Source organism: Dryobates pubescens, chromosome 25 (genome assembly GCF_014839835.1).
Source record: "Dryobates pubescens isolate bDryPub1 chromosome 25, bDryPub1.pri, whole genome shotgun sequence".
NCBI classification, from domain to species: Eukaryota; Metazoa; Chordata; class Aves; order Piciformes; family Picidae; genus Dryobates; species Dryobates pubescens.
In genome coordinates, this window is record NC_071636.1 from 15,040,946 (window position 1) to 15,060,316 (window position 19,371).

The 19,371-nt window shown below is 41.4% G+C and overlaps 1 protein-coding gene across 2 annotated transcripts in view; it reads right to left on the reverse strand.

Moving 5' to 3' along the window:
• SPECC1L (sperm antigen with calponin homology and coiled-coil domains 1 like) overlaps positions 1-19,371 on the reverse strand; it is a 63,821-nt gene that overhangs the window by 31,042 nt on the left and 13,408 nt on the right. Inside the window, exons 2-7 of one of the 2 annotated variants that reach the window (XM_054172797.1) lie at positions 18,453-18,642; positions 12,857-13,016; positions 10,198-11,825; positions 8,067-8,274; positions 1,993-2,066; positions 1,294-1,469 (exon numbers count right to left, since the gene is read on the reverse strand). In XM_054172797.1, coding sequence (XP_054028772.1) covers positions 1,294-1,469; positions 1,993-2,066; positions 8,067-8,274; positions 10,198-11,825; positions 12,857-13,016; positions 18,453-18,605 — 2,399 coding nt within the window. In that variant the 5' untranslated portion in view covers positions 18,606-18,642. Of the gene's footprint in view, positions 1-1,293; positions 1,470-1,992; positions 2,067-8,066; positions 8,275-10,197; positions 11,832-12,856; positions 13,017-18,452; positions 18,643-19,371 lie in introns of both variants that reach the window. The other variant, XM_054172796.1, reaches the window with a different exon arrangement.

The following is a 19,371-nucleotide window of genomic DNA, read 5'->3' on the forward strand; positions in this document are numbered from 1 at the left end:
AGGCAACATATGAATCACTTCAAAAAACACTAATTGGACTTTCAGTACAGAGTATTTATAGTGGCTACTGTATTGTGTCACTCACAAGACAAGACTGTTTAAAGCAATCTGTTTTCTGCAGTCTGCAATAATGAAACATTGACTGATTTTTGCTTCAGACACTGCAGTAGACTTCCCTACCATCTTCCCTTCAAGGCAGCAGCTATACCATTTCCAAGGAATTTGATGCAATTCCCTCTTTATTCTTTGTCTGCAGTGACTTGAATCTCAGAGATGTTTGTGTGTAAATAGTAATGAATATACTAACTGGAATTAGCAACCCAATTCTACCTTCAACAATGCAACTGTAATCTCAGAGGTTCACTTGCAAGCAGTAATGGAGCAATTACAGTTATGGCTGAAATGTATTAGCAAGAATCATTCAAATGACTTAGTTTGGTGATCACCTTACACTCACCACTCACAGAAATATCTCTTCCAGCCCAGAGGTAAGCCAGCAAGCTCAGCAGTGCTGAAGAAGGCTCAACCATGGTGCCCACTCACAGAAAGGGCATATCCTCCTCTGCACTGGCTGCAAGCGATGCATGGGCTCAGACTGAGCTGCCCTAAGAAAATGCAGCTGGCCAGGGCTCTGGCTGCAGGCAGTGCCACAGCCTCTCTGCAAGGAGCTGGAATTAGGGTCAATGGCTCTGTGAAATGGGAGCAGGGGGACTGTTTGCTCAGCCTGGTGGTAGAACTAAGAGAAGAAGTGGATAGGGTAGGGAACAATGGGGAGTTGGAGAAAGGGACAGACATGTGTAACCACACTGTGACCTCCCTGAGACAGGGACAGGAACAGTCGTCACCAAAAAAAACCAACCCATCAGAGGGATCTGGCATCCTCTTGTCAGGCTTGACAAGGCTCTGAGCACCCTGATGTAATGGAGAATGCCCCTACTGACTGTAAGTGGCGTTGGACTGGATAACCTTTTGAGGTCACTTCCAACCCAAACCATTTTATGATTCTATGAAATCATATCCAGCTGGTAACCCTCCACTTCAACCTGGTGTGTCAAAAGCACCAAACTGAACTTGGGAATGGATGAAATATAGAGAATGCAGACACAGATGTTGCTCTTGTAACTGCATCTACTTTGAGCCTTTAAAGTTTGTGTTCAGCAGCTTGCTGCAATATAGATCCTCCCAGTGAAAGGATTAGCAGCTTCTGGGCTCTCAAAAATAGTTAAAATAGTGAATCTCCACAGCTGTTCCCCAACTACAAGACAGACAACATCCCTGTTGTCTTTTGCATACTTGCGTGACTTGATTTCCTCCAGCTCTTTGGTGAGCTTCTCGTTTTTCTCCTGAGCTTCGTGCAATCGACGCTTCAGGTCTCCTATCTCCTCCTGGGCCTCAGACTTGATATCATTTGCTATAACCACTGCAGTCTGCAGGTCAGCTTGGAACTGGCGCCATTCTGCTGACTCCTCCTGTAAGGAAATTAAACTTTACACTTAAAGCAACAGCAAGAATTTGGAAGTTAAAAATAGAAGTGATCCTTATTGTTCATAGCTTCCCAGTGCTGCTGCAGGAAACAATTTAGAGCAGTGATAAGGCCCTCATCTCTGGCATAAGGCATAACCTAACTTGCAAGCTGAACTGAAGAAGTTTTGCTGGAGACAACTAGGCTTCCAAGGGCATAAATTTCTTTTCTACAAACAAAGGAAATGGTCAAAGTGGAACAGAATCAATCGATCAATCAATCAATCAAGTCCCCTGTGGCTCGGAAGATGCAGGACCATCTTCTCCCAAGTGCAATGCCGTATCTTTGAGATACCACAGATTCTTTAGTGTCTGTAGGTTGGTAAATATATTCCCATATCATGTCCCCCCGTCCAGAAATAATTATATTAATGGTACTACATCCCACCCCATCACTTTTACACTATATCCCATGCAGGTCTTATGACATTCCAAGTTTACCATTTATTGAGGTTTTAGGTTTTAACCTACCCGGAGCCTCCTGTGAAGATTCTTTATCTCTCTTTCCATGTCATGCTTTTGGTCCTGAAGTTTTTTAACTGTATCTGAAAAGAGAGTAAAATTATCTGTAAGATCTTATTCAGGGACCTGTTTACTTTATAAGCAACCTGCAAATGTTTTAAAATCTTACTCAAGGGATACATTTTTATAACCAAAGCCATCTGGAGAACAACAGTATGAGAAGAAAGAATGTGACAGCAAATGTCAGTGGGTGCATACTTCTCTATCACTGGTGAGTGGAACAGCAGAAGCAAATTCAATTCCTACATAAATCCCAGACTCTACCCTTCAACGTATTAAAATGACAGAGCAGTAACAAGGAGCAAATAAACAAGGTAGGTAATTGTGACAGTTTTAGCTGTGGTTTGTGTGTGTGTGGAGAATTGAACTTTCTCACTACCACAGTAATTTAACACATAAGGGTCCTAAAAACATGGATGTTGGGCAGGTTTCTCTCTTCAAATGTAAGCTGTGGCTACATGAAGCCTTTTGATTCAGCTTACTCCTTGCCACAAAGCTGCTGACGTAACTCACAGCCATGCCTTCAACAGGGAGAAAATGCTACTCATGGCCTGAAGAATCTTACCTTCTTGTCTATCAAGATGAAACACCTGAAGATGAAACATGCTATGGTTACTGGAAAGGGATAAGCAGCCTAGAGATCATGTATGAGAGATGGGCCCTTAAATCTGTCAGCTTTACAAAAGGGTCTGCAGCTTGATCAGCACCAAGCCCTCACAGGGTGTCTGACAGGCCAGCGACTGCAATTATCATTCATTTGTGACTTTATTCAACGCACAAAGACAATGTGATTGATTACTTCATTCCTATAACTAAGCAACTCCTGTAGAACACCTCAGCATACATTTCTAATCAGTGTGTCACTTCATACATTTCTAATCAGTGTGTCACTTCACTGGATTCCAGGATGATTTTCTTCTTTAGCTTCAGGTAGCCATTTCCAACCTGTATAAACCATGGGCCAGCTGACTGAATGCATTTCTTTATTAGGTTCATTATTCCAAGACTGCTGGAAACAAGTAGTTTCCTATACATTTGAAATGCTCTTTCTACCAGAAGATTGAATGTGCCTAATAAATTCAGGCTGTTGAAAACACAAAATTGTAGCAAAAATCTATGGAACTGCAGAATAAATGTTTGACTGCTGTCTAGGTTCATACAAACAGGTTGATACAGTGAAGTTTTGCAGCTTTGTCCTACATGGAAAACTTCCAGTGTTTTCATTTGGGTATCAGCTCTCAGGGAATCCCTCAGGGAACCCAGTAAACCAGGGTTTCTTTAAAGTTACTTCTCTGCCACGAGCTACCAGTGTGCTCACAAGGGAGCCTGTACCTTCAGTACTGCTGGGCTTCTGTCAAAGGGCTTTTGTTAACAATAAAAATTGAGGCTACAGCACACTCAATGGAAACCAGCAAGCACTTCAAGACGTTTAAATCAGATGAAACAAAGGCTAAGAACGGATTTAAGCTGATTTCTGCTGATGTGTACATTCAGGAGCCTTGGCTATGCTCACGAGAACACTTTGAAATTTTCAGCCATGGAAAGCAAAATCTGGGTTTGAATTTCTTGAATTTTGCCTCAACACATCCCAAGCACAGAGACTTTTAATGCCACAGGTAATTTCTTGCCCGGAATGACAAACCTCTGTCGGCCTGAAAACATGATAACCTTTCAGGCTTGGAAAAGCTGAAACCCTAAAATTAGACAGGTATTTCTGTATCTATCTCCTCCTTACAAGACTGCACATTTAAAATGTACCCAAGTGATCTCTAAGCTTTGAAGATAAGCCTACTGGAGCGTGCCACTCACATCTGATGCTGCCACGGTATTTAAGCAAAGCCCTTCAGTTCTTAGCTTGTCTCTGTATATATAACTGGTTTGAGATCAGGTCAGCACTGAGATGCCAGCTTTAGGTCAAAGTTGTAAAAGCCATTCCCCTTCCCCATCCTATTTTCCCTTTAGACACAAGCCAAAAAAAAAAACCCCAAACCACTGCACATGAGAGAACTTCCAACAGTGACAGCCAGCCAGCACGCCCTAAAGAGCTTCCCATGGCAATTGGAAACAGAATCTAGTGGGTGACCCTTTTCTCTTTTAATGCTAGTTCAAAGAAAATGCATTTTTAAAACCAAAATTTGTTCTACTACTGAAAGCAAGCTGCAGCTCATCTAAAAATAGCCACAAAGCAGAGTTAAAGCTTGTGTAATGCCATTGTTTTGAGCTTTTTGCGAGATATGAAATGCACCATTAAGTTTTAGTATATTTATGCTTTGAAGTAAAACACAATGGTCTGAATATTCTGCAGTTACTATAAACATTACAGAGCAATTCACAGCAGTTGTTGGAAACAGTCTTCTCCCTTGTCAATCCAGCAGATCAGAAAAAAAGAACTGAAGAAAACTACCAAATTGCAACTGAATTTGAAACACAGTGAGAAATTAAGACTAAGATCAGTGACTTCACCTCTTACAGCCTGAACTCCATCCACTCTTTGCACTGTGTCACCAGATACAGCCTGAAAATTCAAGTAGCCAAAACAGGTACACAGGCAGTTCTCTGCATAGCTGCCTTGTGGTTTCCTTCCTCTTTGCATCCTCACCACCACTATGAATCTCTAACATCCCAAATCCTTCCCACCCATATGTGTTGCAGCTTTCAGTATGGCAGAACAAATGCTTCTACCACTACTGAGTCGCCTCCTTTTAGGGAGCATAGACAAGAAAGAGGACTGAGGTAAAAGGGGAATAATAGAATGGTTTAGGAAGTGTAGGGAAGTGAAGAGCAAGGAGACCATTCTGATGAACTAACAGGATAATCAAAAATGGCAAATCAGCAAGCTGCTTGCGCTCTGCTGCAGACACCAGGTCTGTATGGCAAGAAAGATGATTTTTGTAAAGGTCCAACATTAGCCTCCCTCTAAAATTGCTAACAATTAGCAAATTAACATCCAATTGACTTTTCCAACACTGTGGTAGAAAAGGTCTAAATATGGTAATGTAATAAATCAGCTGCTGTCATAATCCTTTTCAAAATGAGATATGGAAGAATTAACAACTGTCAGCTCCATAAAAGAACTATTTATTCACCTTCTTGCTCACCTACACTTGTCCAAAAAATGTACTGACTTAAATAGTCACAGCCTAAGAGCAGCTCTACCTTGTGCTAAGTGAACATGCACTAAGTGTTTTTCAGGCTGACAACTGCTAAGCTAGCCTACAAATACTAATTTTCTGCAAATCAAGAGACAAAGTTTTCTGAGAAACAGAAAAAAAATCCCCACCAACTCTTATTAATTGCTTGGAAGAATAATAGGTTTCTTTTTTTCCCTCCCCTTAGTCATTAAAGATGACTAATGTGACAGCTTGGCTACCAGACTAGGGAATTGAAACCCAGAGGCACTGCGCCACCTACTGCCAGCCTGCCCTGCCAGCAGACAGCCCCTGCAGACTCAGAACCACTGCAGGCTGTGCCCCCTCATGCACTGCTGAGGATGCACCACAGATGTGTCCACCATGCTATTAGAACTCAGGCTTTTTAGATACAATACAGCAGCTCTATGCTTCAGGCTCCTCATCCCACCAGTACTCAAGTTCAGCTGCCCTATTGTGTCTGGATGGGCATCAGGAACACAGCACATGCAGTTAACCAATGCAACCCCACACCACTATCCAAGGCAAGACAGGCAGCTAAACAACTGGCAGACAAACAACTAAAATGTGACAGTTCAATATGCAGAGTACTGTGACAAATGCTTCATTTGGTATCTGCTATGTGCTTGGAAAGTCCACAAGGAAGCATGCCCCAAGTACCAGTGATAGAACATTTCACATGGCTGTTGACCAGCCATTAATTTGAATGAACATTCTCCTCCCCATCCAGGAAGCACCATTCTCTTAACTGTAGTCTTTTGTAAACCCTTCCCATGAGCATTTTCCATCCCTTATTATCAGCTGTCTTGCCATCATTTTCATCCACTCAGTAACTTTGCTCTTAGGCCAGTTCTCAAGGAGCGGGAGAGACTTCCCCATGTCTTAAAATCTAAAAGAAAAGCTCATTAAAGAAAATCTTTATGGATCTTTATTACACCTGGCCATTTAGGATGAAGACCATCATTCTTCCAACTACTACTTTACAATATCTAAAGCTATACTAAAGTCTCCACATGGAAAAGCACAGGCATTATACATTTGGCTGATGGAACACCAGACCTGAGCAGAATTCTGCTCAGCAGAAGATACCTTATTCCTTCAATGTGCTTTCCTGTCACCTCGATACAATTTATTACAATTCTGTCTCTTAGATCTTGTCTGTACTACCACCAACTCCCAGATTTTCTGAGCTGCTGTTCTTTGCTGTCTCTAATTAGAGGCCACCACAGGTTTAATTCCGAGCCCATAATGAACAGGGTTTGGAAGCGGTCAGAGATGAAGTTCAAACTGCTCTCCAGGTGCCATGCTCAGGCGCCGCCACTAGATGTCACTCTCCTTCCTGCCTAGAGACACCGCTGGTCTTCCCCAAGGAGCACACTAGGCAGCAGCCAGCACAGCTGGACTTCCCAAACTAGTTCAAGAGCCACGAGCCACAAAGATTGGCGCAATTTTTGTTGAAAATTTCTGCCCAGGCAGAGGTTTCTCTGCCTGAATTTTTACCAGTTTAAGTGAAACATCTGGCAGCTGGTTTGTGCGCCCAAAGCAGAAGTATCTGAAAATTAGAGCTGTCTTGCAATCAAGTAGGCAGATACCTAAATGTTTACTTCCTTGACTACAGTGCTGGTTTCTGCCTTTATGTACTTTGGTTAGTGGGGGAAAAAACCCAATGAAAATAGAAAAGCGTTCAGCCTTTTTAAGACTTGGCTACAAAATTACTTCAGGAACAGTCAGGGCCACTGACAATGTGCTTTGGTTTGGGAACAGAGTGAGCCAAAAAAAATTGCAGAACAAACGGCTGAAGTAATTTAGTAAATACACACAGTGATTGCCTTTCAAGATAAAGAGTTGCTTAGGAAAACCAAGCTGACTGCTACATGTCTGAAGACACTGAGCTTACTTAAGACACTCCCTATTCTTGATAGCAGACCAATTTAAAAGCCCTTATATGAATATTTCCCTTACTGATAAAAGGGATCATGCTTTGTTTTTTCTGCTGCCTTGTTCAGGTTTTATATACTATGGAAGAATAGTAAACATTTGAATTCTGGAAGTAGCACTGTGGAGATCCAGCTTGCCAGGGTGCAGTTGCCTAAGTTATTTAGATGATGAGTAATTGCAGAATTACAGCCTGTGGTTGGAATGTCTGAGCAGGTCTTGGAGATCAGAGAGGGAACTAAGACACAGAGAGGTAGGCAAGGATACAGTAAACATAGATGTCATTAAAAGCCCAAACCATTTCTTACACAGTGGCAAGAGCCAACAGATAAAGTTTTAGTTTGCCCTAAGTCTGTCAGATTCATTTTTAGCTCACAGAACAGTTTCATGACTTAAGCAAATCTACCCAGAAAGAACTTACTCTTAGTGCCAAGGCAGCTCTAACATTTGTAACAGTCAGGGCCTCCATTCACCAGTTTCCCCACTAAAAAGACCTTTCTTCAAGTGGGAGGAATCATGAATTACAAACATTCTCAAGGTGCCTGGTAACTCCTACTATTTGGGTACCCAAAAGAGAGACCATTCTTAAAAAACCACCACCAAACCAGTAAATTAATCATCCAGTCTCCTAAATACACAAGGAGCACACTGTTATTAAGTCTGTAATTTCATGTTCTTCTGCTTTGAAAAACAGCATTATTAGATGCAATATTTATTCTCAATTCACAGCTTTTCATTCCCACACCAACAGCTACTAAGACTGGAAAAGCAAAGCTAACTTCATTTTTTTTCCCCTTAGTATATGAGGGCTCTGCAAACCCTCATCTGACTTGAAAACAAAGATCTGAGAGACAAGTGAAAATAGTTTCGCTACTACAGTGCCCTACTTCAGCTGTTCTTAAATTACCATTTCTCTCAAGAGCCACTCGTAACACTTACTCTCCAAATCAGATATGATGAGGTTGTCATGAAGCTTCACAGCACGATGCTGCTCTACTTCATCCTCCAGCTCAAAAATAGTTTCTTTCATGTCACTTCTCTCGGTCTCTTTTTCATCTAGTTCTGTCCGAAGTTTTTCCAGAGTCACATTGAGATCCTCAATTTGTTTCTTGGCTTCTTCTTGGAACACTCGGTACTCATCTTCAACCTGAAAGAGATCCTATCATGACTAAACTGGTTGGATTTTAAACACACTTCCAGTTTGTTAACTACCATACTTACAATATATTTCTGCAGCCATAAAAAAAGTATGGGACATAAAGAGTAAGCTCTTAAAAATGTATTGGTTTAGTGCAACTACTTTCCTGAGCTGAAGTTAAACTCTTTTATTCCCAAACTGAGTATTATAGGAGTGCTCCCCAGCAGTACCCTGCATTCAAGTGAAGCCACACCACCACCACAGTAACAAGGCTGTGATTTCATGAGCAGCTGATCAAATTGAACATCTCACTGCAATGGAAAAGGGAGAAGGTGGGGGAGAAAGCTCTTTACCCCTTTCATAGAATCATAGAATCAAGAAGGTTGGAAGAGACCTCAAAGATCATCAAGTCCAACCTGTCACCCAAGACCTCATGACTATTAAACCATGGCACCAGGGGCCACATCCAATCCCCTCTTTTTACTCTTGCCAAAGAATATAAGCTTGCCCTCTGCTGTGCATCAATTTTAGTGCTTGGTGGACCTGTGAGATGATTTGTTTCCTTAACCAAGTAGCAGGATTCACATTTGTGTGTGAGATGTGTTAGTGAGTTGAAGCAGTTCCCAGAAGAGTCTGAAAAGCTGTTGAACTGAATTAAACAAAAACAAACATGGAAAGGAAGAGGTAGCAGTCTTCTGCCTGTCAGGACCAGGGAGGCTATTTTAGCCTGCCTCCTGAAACCAGGCTAGGATCAGAGGCAGAGTGACATTAACCCCACAGTAAAAACAGGGTGGCAGAAAAACAAGACAAATCAGGTCATGGCTTGGGGTGGGTCAATACAGTCAGGCACCCATTTTAATAGACCAAACACCCTGCTTTAAATAACCTGTTTCAGTGTTTTTTATTTGAATAGCACCTACACAACCTTAATTATTAACTTTCCTCCCCTCTCTCCCTCCCCCCCTTAAATTAAGGTGGATTCTAACTGGCAGGTGACCATGACTAGCACATTGGTTTGCAACTAGTATATATTGCAGACATTAAATCTGGCATACATTTTCTCATCAGGAAGATGCACCTTTAAATGAATACCTAAAGTTAAGTAATGAATACCTAAAGTTAAGTACATTTTATCATTCTGGTATTAGATTCTGGTGAATGCTTTTACTAGATGCATTTATTACTACCATTTGAGTCAAAATAGCTGTTCTACAACTAGAAATTTATGCTTTGTCAACACACAAGCCATTCCTAGATGGATCAGTAGTTAAAAAAAAAGTGTATTTACCACATTTAATAATTATTGTTTAAAAGTTTATCAAAATGTTTGGCTCTGGTTTTCATTTACAACTACAACATGTATTCAGTAAACTAAATTAGGCCAAATCTTTCTCCCTTAAAATTGGTTATTTCTTGATTGAAAAGACAACCTTTTCTTGCATTCTTTATTATTAGTTTATTCTAATTTAACTGAACTAGCTTGAACAAGTTTAAACTTGAATGTATTCTCTCAGCACCAGCTGGGTTATCACTTCAAACTGACTCCCAGGACTTCCTCAGAGACATCCCTCTTCCACCAGTTTGGCACTAACTCCTTGAAACTCTTGCAGAAGCAATTCAAACACAGAATTCAAAGAGTATTTTAAATCCTGTTGAAGTTTGGGTCTTGAAATAAGTGGCAGAGTTTCAATACCAGTGTTTTTAATAAATAAGATGGGAGTTTCCCCAGGGCTGAATGTGTCCATAGAAATTTTTTAAAGGCCTCTCATTTTCATAACAAAGGTGAAGAGCAAGTAACCAATCCTCACACTACTGCAATACAATTAAGGGCATAATTAATCCTTTACTTCTAAAAGAACTGCAGTGACCAACAAACAGCAAGTCCTGGGATGCGTGTGGGCTGTTAGAGCACAAGGTTGTTTTGAACACTACCTTAGCAATGGCATCCTGCAGCCGATTGGCATCATTGCGAGTGTGTGCCAGCTCCTCCTGCAGGCCGCTGGCCAGGGTCTCTGCTTTTTCTTTATCCAGCCTGACGCTCTCCAGCAGATCCTGGATGTCTGATTTATCTCCAGAGTTGTGAATGGAATACAGCTCAGCCACTTTCTGCTTCTCATGCTCCAACTGAGCTTTCAGCCTGTTCATCTCAATCTGGTCACTGGCCACTGTGGCTTTGTACTCCTCCAAGGTGGACGCTATGGCTGTTTTGCTCTTCTGCTCTGATTCAATAATCCGCTCCATGTGGTGATTTCGTTCCTTTAATGCCCCTATCATTTCTTGGGCCTCCTTGTTGTCTTGTTCTGCCATCTTCAAAGTGTTGCTCAAGTGCTGCTGAACACCTAGCAGCTGCTCTCGCTCAAACCGAGCGTTCTCTGCCAGGTCCATGTAGCGCTGTTCTAATTCCATGTAGCGACCGCTTTTCATATCTTCATCGATCACGTAAGAGATGTGGTGTTCATCTAAAAGGGACCGAAAATACTCAATCTGACGGCTGAAGTGCTCTAACTTGTCACTTTGCTGACACAAAGATTCCATAAGAATTACTTTCTCCTCTCCAAGTCTTTCATTCTCACTGTTCAGCTCTTGTGTTATTTGCTGCAAATCCGCAAGCTCCTGGAGCGTGGCTTGGAGCTCTTCAGCTGTGCTGTGCTGATTCTCTTCCATCTGATGTATCCGTTCCGTTAGACAAGCCACAGACACCTCACTTGCATTGCCACTGCTCCCCTTCCTAGATCTTTCTATACTTGGTACTCCTTCAGACTCTGAAGATGATGGAGCATCTAAGGCATCATCACTTGATGTCAGTGGCTGATAAACCTCACTGCACTCACTGTCCAAATTATCCATGGAATTACTGTGTTGGTTGTCCATCAAGGTGTTCTCATCCTGACTTAACAAGTCTTCCATTGATCCTGGAGCAGAACCTTCCACTGAAGATGTCAGTGTACCACCACCATCACTGTGGTTGCCAGCTGCAATCTCTGGACTCAAAGACTGGTAGCCAAAGAGTTTTTCAGAGTTGTCCAGCCTTTGCTCCAAGGAAAAGCCTAATGCATTCAGCCTGTCTTTTAACATTCGATTCTCATTCTTCAGCTGGTTGAGCTCTTCCCGGATGGCAGTGTTTTGTTCTTGTAACTGTAGCAAGGTAGACTCCACATCGGTTGGCTGATGGACAGCAATGGCCTCTTTTTCTTCAGATTTTTCATCGCCTTCAAGTTGATCTTCATTAAGGCCCAGCTGAGCACGCATGTCCCTTAGCTCATTCCTCAGGTGCAAGATTTCCACATCTTTAGTTTTTGCCAGCGTCAGGAGATCGTTGACCTTGGCTTCCAGCGCAGCTTTGTCGCTGATTTGGTTGTCTGACTTGGACTTGCTCATGCGAACGTCCACCTCGGGGTTGGTGCGGCTGCGGGAGCGCTTGGCCAGCACGGCCTCGGTGCTGCCCTGCCCGCTCAGAGGCAGCTTTTTGCTCTGGCTCAGGCGAGAACGGTCACGCATTCTCTCCCTGGAGGAGCTGAATTCTTTAGTGCCAGAGGAAGCGCTGCGTTTAGCTGTGGAACCTGGACCTGGATGGGTTTGGAAAGTTAGGAACATTAATTACAAATGAAGCATCTGCAACAGCAGGCTGGCTATTGTACAGCAGCCATGCAGTGGCTGAGTTCTCTGAGTCACACTGAGACATGTCATAAAATACATTTAGAGCAAACATTTACACAACCTGCATTCTGAATCAGTGCAGTTTGATCTCAATTGATCCAGGCTTTACCAATTGCTGTGTTTTACCACTATTTGGACGTATCTCTGACGTATCCAACCTTAAAGTTTAACATTTGCAGGTTTCTTTTTCCCTGTCTTCAACAGTTTCTCATTGATTGGACCAAAACTGCAGCAGTGCTATTTCCACAAGGCCAAATCTGCCTCTCTTCAGTAAAATGAAAACATTCTCTCTCAGCTGAATGCAAGCTTTAAAGTGCTGAATTGCTTATTATGATACTCCAAAGCGAAGGTTAAGGTTTTCTGTATCTTCATCTCACTCCATAAAGATGAGGTTCAATTATTACTGCTTTGTTTCCAGATGCTTTACAGCTTTGCAAGCATTACTGAATCCAAAACAAAGCTTTGGAAGGCAAGACATATTTCCATCTACACTGATCACACCACAAAATTGCACTTTTCTGAACAGTTCCTGAAAGCTCTAGAAACCACTACAGAATATGCAAAATGCTGACTGAAAAAAGTGATCACATCTTAAAGATTTAGTGCTTGTGGCACCAGGTTGGTTTTTTTTTTTTAGGCAAATTAAATTATTTTAGACAAAACTACTCCAGAGATTCATACATATCTTTTTATATATTTTATACTAATTATAGATTTATATAGCAGTTATATAACTACCAAAAAAAACCAACCCAACATTCAAAGGAACACCTTCCAAAGGCAATTATTAAGAACTAGGAGAACAGCACCAGGAGGCATTTGCTTTGACTGTGGCCTTAGTGACCATTTCAACAGACAGCCTGGATCCCCACACATTATAGGAAAATAAAAAGCCACCCAACTTCCATCTTTAAGGATCAATATATCCATTTACCTGCAATGGTTTTGGGTTTATTTTCCAGACTGTTCATGGTTGTCCCTGAAGTTGAAGATGCTGTTGCTACACAAGTGTTCTTCTTTACCTTGACACCGTTGGTCATTGTCACTCCACTACCACCAGCCATCCCTGCTAAGAGGTCATCGTTACTCTTAGTCTGAAAGAAAGGGGAGAAGCAGCTTTACGACAGCTGGCTGAGAAGGCTGCATAGCCAACTTTGCTTCTGTTAAGGATTCCACCAGTTTAAAAAGTACATATTTGACTGGTCATGTGTCTCTGCAAGAATGCTGAAAAGTCTAAACATGCTCCACTGTGCAGCATGGGTTATCTGAAACTGAACTTCAGCTCCTCACATATGACTGACCATAGAAACTGAGTCTGAGTCTTCAACCTCCCAGACAAAGTAATTCATGTTTCAATACCAAGGAGAACATAAATGAATACAGAGGGAAAGCACAGGAACACAAGACCGAGTAACATCTCAATTTTGACTGAAAGCTTGCTTAAGCCTAAAAAGGAAGGAAGTTCTTAGATAATTAAACCACCAAATATGAGGAAGTTATAGAGCATCCTTCAAGAAAACATAATCAAGTGCTTTCTGGTGGGCAAGCTCACGGCAAAATGATCAGCCTAACAAAAACAAAAACATTGATAAAATAACCTTTCTAGCTCAAAACACTAAGCTACAAATAAGTACAGACTAGGGGTGAAAGGTCACCTTCACTGTGTATCTCTGCCTTGTTTCCATGCTCTTCCCTAGGCACTCTCAGGGATGGCCTATTTGTGTGATGGACTTTTTGTCTGACCACGTGTGATTGTTCCTGAAACTACTGTTAGCCACAAAAGCTGCCTGGAATGTGAAAAGGCAGTAAGCACAGGAGTTTCAAGAACCAGATTCCCAACTGGAGAATACATCTTTCAGAATAAAGCAAAGTCCAAAAACACTCAGCTCTGGCATATTAATTGGCAGTCTCTGCAACTCTTTCAAATGCAGTTTTGAAATGGCAAAACAATAAAATATGCTAAACATTTTCCCCATTATAAGGGCAAGAAAAATTAAAAGAAAACAGCTGTGTTAGCAGCATTCCTTCAGTAACTCTTATTCAGCTGGCTAACACATTTGAAGTCTTAACCAGCATCCCAGCTAGATGGTAGTGCTCAGGAATTAACCAGTTGCTTTACATCATGGCTTTCAAATTCTACAGGTTTATAACTACTAGCTCCCACACATAATCATGGTAAAAAAAAATACATGGCAGACATTATGAGTCTGTACATTCAGATTGAAGGTACACTTAATTAAAACAAACAAAAAAAAAGGGCAAGCTGCATCTCACTCCATACTAAACAGTTTCCATACTAAACTCTTTGCCAGTGAGACTTCTAGAACAGTTAGAAAGACTGATGCCAGCACTGTGGGAAGGGCATGGATGGGATTTGTGCCATTTACAAAAAGCAGCTGCAAAACAGAAGGGAGCTTGGGAAAAGAATGTATTTGTTCTGCATGCAGTTGTTAGAAATATAGATCGGATCCAAACAGGTATTTGTCAGGGTGAAATCCTCTAGGACACAAATGTTTTTATTCCATCATGTACGAAATGCTATAGTCTTCTGAAAAGGGTTATAACAGGCTGGAAGAAAGCATATTACTCTGAGGCTTTAGTTTGATGTGCATCTAGGTTGGCTCTTCTATGAAGAATCCACCATTGCTCTATCCTGCTCTTCTCTCCATGTGCTAATGCACTTTGCTGTACAAACTGAAGCCTTTTCAAAGGGCTCCCAGGAGCCAGCTCCGTTCCCTGATCTGGTATGTCAGGGCCATGCAAACCAGCAGATGCAATGTAAGTATCAATGGAAAAATGAAAACATTGAGGGGCTACAAAATCAACAAAGCCCACACTGCCAGTGTGGGCAGAAAAGCTGAGCACCAACTATTACTGCATGACAATGTTCCATCAACCTCTAATCAAATTTCATATCTAATCTGAACTAATTTTGTGGGCATGGGGAGTAGAGGGGAAGGGCAATAGCCCTGTGTTGCAACCACCATCTAAAACAAAGTATTACAGAAAGATATGGAAGAGTAATTTTCTGTTTTGCTACTGAGTGCCAATCAGTCTGCAAACATGCTAGTTCAAAAGGCCTATTAGCTGTCAGCATTTTTATCCTGTTGAAAGAATGAGGAAATTAGACTAAGCTTTTAGACACATAGTACAAGTACACGTTATCAAGCCAAATAGGTCAAGATGTGATTCAGCTTGAAAGAAAAAAAAAAGCAGCTAAGTAAACTAGACATTTTCTGACATTAGTCATCCCCAGCCCTTGCTGAACAAAGGGCTGTAAGACAGCCATTCTCCCCCCACTTCCCCATCAACTACTCCTAGCCTAGGTTGGAAGGCACTGCCTCCTCTGCAGCCAATTAGTAAACAGTTTCTCAAACTGTAACACTACACTCTTGGCAAAGAAAACTATTTAGCACAGCTTTGGAAAAATTACAAACCAGCAGCTCTCTTTTCTTTATGCTCCACAATGGCAACCATTCTTGACTTGAAAATCAAAGTATTTTGGAGGCTTATTTTTAATGGAAGCAAAATCGATGTCATCTGCTTATTAAACAGCTTTTTCCTCAACAAAGGGCTTGCTCTCATTTACTCAGAACACTGCAATCCTGCTCAGCATTAAAGCCTCTACATTACAATAGGAAAAACCAGAAAATATCATGATAGGAAATGCTCAACTAGACCTATTTTGATTTTCTGCACAAAAACCTTTGGAATTATATAGTTCACATTCCATTCTCCCTCACATCTTTCATTGCAATGAAACTTGGCTGATCACCTCCACAGCTCATTTCATTGTTGTTTCTTAATATCTACATCCTATTTGCTGCACCTCATTCAAATCCATATATATATATCTATCTACAATTATTCCTACCTTTGATGCTTGCTGTTGCTACATTTGAGTGCTTCAAACACCAAACTTCACAACAATCTGTAATTAGGTTACTGCATACTGCAAAGAGAATACTGAAGCTCAGACACATGAATATTGAAAACACATTCTAATTTTTAATATTCAAATATTTGTGTCCAAGTCCTGGCTTTTCAGGGTTTCACTGGGTTGTGCAATTCATCTGTATGAAGCACAGCTGCTGTCTAATTACAGCTGTGAGTGTTAGCATGATCACAAGCTCCTTTGCTAAAGAAGGCAGAAACAACAATCTTAAAAACAAGAACACACTATTATTTGCAGAGTATTTTGGACAGATTAAAAACTACAAGTGGCTGGCAGTTAACATTCTGCTGTAAGGACGGGGGTGGGGTGGGGGGGTGCTGAACATTTACCAAAGTCCTGGGCAAGGTGGGAGCCGAAAACCTATAAAGTAGCCAATCAAAAGGCATTCTGAGGCACACAGACAAACCGACCTCTGCAACAGTGCTCAGCTGGACAGAAGGGTGGGTCCCCCCAGCCTCTTCCTGCACTCATTGTCTATAAACTTTGAAAACTCCACAAAAAAAGGACAAATCTGTGGAACAATGGGTAGCGAAAGAAGCCCACTGAAACCTGAACACCAGCCTACATTTAGGTCTTTGAGACAGGAAAAAACCTCTGCACTATAATTACCAAGTAATTTTCAATTTTGCAACACTATTACTGACTGAATTAAGATTGGTATAGCACTGTGTGTACTTCTGCTCCTTAACAGTGGCTTTTCACTCATATAAACTCAAAGTTTTCTTTAGCTATATGCACACCTGAGGACCAAATCAATTAGCAAGCTGTTGCACTTAAAATTATTTCATGTTGGCTTTTTTCTTTTTCAAGGAACATTAAATGAAATTTACAATAGACACACACCAACACATCAGCTCTAAGAAAGAGCTTACAACCAGCTGTGAGGAAAACAATGTGGCAAATGCTGCAGCAACAAGATCAAATCTAAAACTGTATAAGATTACTATAAAAATAATACGACTTGTTAACCATACTTCTTTCAAGCCAGTAATTATAAATGTGATTTGCCAGTACAAATAAGTCAAAAAGCAACTAACTTTGTTGTACAAGAATGGAGCACTCAAAGAAGATAAGATTCACCATTATCAAGTCACATAGTTGGCAAAACAGCAGCTCGACAAGTAAGAGACATCCAACTGTATGAGTAAGCCTGGCTGCAACACAGAGCCGAGATAAATCTTAGTAATTAAGAGAAAAAGAATTTCAAATACACAGCTGTCAGAAGTTCTAATCCTACACCCAAACACAGCCAGAAGTGTTACTAATGTGAGTGAAATTGTGAAAGCATACCAGGTCAAATTTCTTCAACGTTAGATCAGCCTCCTCTTTTATCTGACTGAGAGGCATGACATAAGAAACTTGATAAGTAAACTATAAAGGACTTTTGTTTCCATATTCTTTGAGAGGCTTCTAGAAGTACAAAATAAGTAGTGCCGCAAGCATCAAAAGACTAAAGCTGAGAGAACTGCAAGGTATGTTGGGCACCTGGAGAAAAATCTAGCTGAAATCTAGCTTGCAAGACCACCAGCAGAAGTATGAACCATTCTTCCATAAAAGAAAGGCAAGAAGAAAAGAGAGAAGGAGAACACATCTTCTGACTTCAGTAATTCTGCATGACTATTACAGAGAGACCTCAACCCTTACCACTTCTGTAATTTTAGGTCTTTGTTTGCCAGTAGTTAAATTAACTAGCCTGTCTGGCTCCCCGCAGGTAACAGCGTTCAGGTCCCAGCTGCAGACGCCAGCCCTTTTACTTGTTCTGCTCACTTGCTCCCGGGCAGCAGCAGCAGCAATGCCACAGCTCTGCACACTGAGCTGCAGAAAGGCAAAAGGAGGTGGGTCCAGCCATGTGGCCATACCAGGAGGGGCAGGCAGACCATGCAGGCTTGCACCATCCACCCAACTCAGACATGTTCTCTCCCAGGTGAAAACTCCACACCAGCACACCTGACTATGCCTTACTTTTCTCGCTGTTGAAAACCATATGCTCCTGAATCTACTGCCCAGCTTTGCTAATATGAGAGAAAACCTCTACCTTTGAACGTGCTCTAGGAGCAAGAATCAACTTGTGAAATTTCAGCTCAAGCAGTGCTTCACACAAACCAATGGCCAAAACAGCTAGAAGAATGCAGCTGCACTGACCTGACACGGATCACTGATAGCAGCAAGTTTCTCATGTTAGATACCTCATTAGTTCTTTTTTCTTCCAGAATTAGTAAATAACTCTTATCAAATCCCATTAGCCACTGACACACCATTCAAGCATAACACATGACACTACTAATAACATTCATCAAAAAGCAACTTCAACTCTGCACCTCTTGCAGAGCAGCCAAGGTCTGTAATGTCTATTGCCTTCCATCACAACACACACTGCAATATGAAAAACAGAGCACAAATGCCACACAGGTCCTGTCACTTTGCCTAGTGCTGTGTAACTAGACAAATTCCCTCCAGTTACCCACACAACAAACCTCTAGCCTAAGTTGCATTACAGGCATGACTTAAAAATTGACTCTTTCTAAAGCTGTATTGTAAAAAGTACAAAGAAACAGAACATTCTATTGCTTATTACCTTCAAAAGAGATGCCGATGTCCCGGTTTTGGAGAGTTTTGTTACTGCAGACACTGAGGAGCCGTTTTCTGGTTTGGCTTTTTCAGTTGTTTGAGTTTTATTTACTCCAGGCACTTTGGGCACTGAGCCAACACTCCTGCTTGCTTTCTTCATTCTGGGCTGTCTGTTTATGATGCATTTACAAACAAATCTGTAAGCAGAAAGAAAGCACTTTTAAATACAAAACGAAAAGCAATGTCTTTTCATCTAATACTCTGTTTAAGCCCAGAACAGCAGTAAAGAAGACAAATTAAAGCCAAAGAGAATGCATGTGACTGACCAATGGGGTTTGCTTTTATAAAAGGAATTACTACCAAGAACTAAGTGCTCCTTACAGCTCCACTCCAAATTACTGCAGTTTTTTTTCAGTTCTCCTTCCACAAACGGCACTGAACCGAGGACATATTCTAAGTGACCCATGCTGCTGGGTTCACTCGTTAGCTAGCAGAAGAAAGGCTTATTAGGGCAGCAATGCTCTTCATTTCTGACTGTGGGAAGGAAAACACCGTGGGAGTATTCAGGCAACAGCCTGACTACCAACAACACTGGATCTGAGTAACCATTACCGCCAGCTTGGTAACTGAAGTACTGAGAAAGGAACAGCAGCTACTGGGAAAAAAAGTATTTTAGAAAAATTAAAATAAGTTGGAAAATTCAGGTTCCCTGAAACTATTATTAAACATCACATTAATAAGCACATGAGATTTTACAAACTTTAATACCAGTGATATGAGGATTATCTCCAAGAAGAAACCAGAAGTAACCCACCACTCTCCACAGCCTGCAGACAGGACACTGCAGCATCTTTACCTTGCCTTCAAGTTCTCTCAAACAGCAGACCAAGTGTCAGTTCTGGCATTGCAGCCCTGAGCAAAGAAAC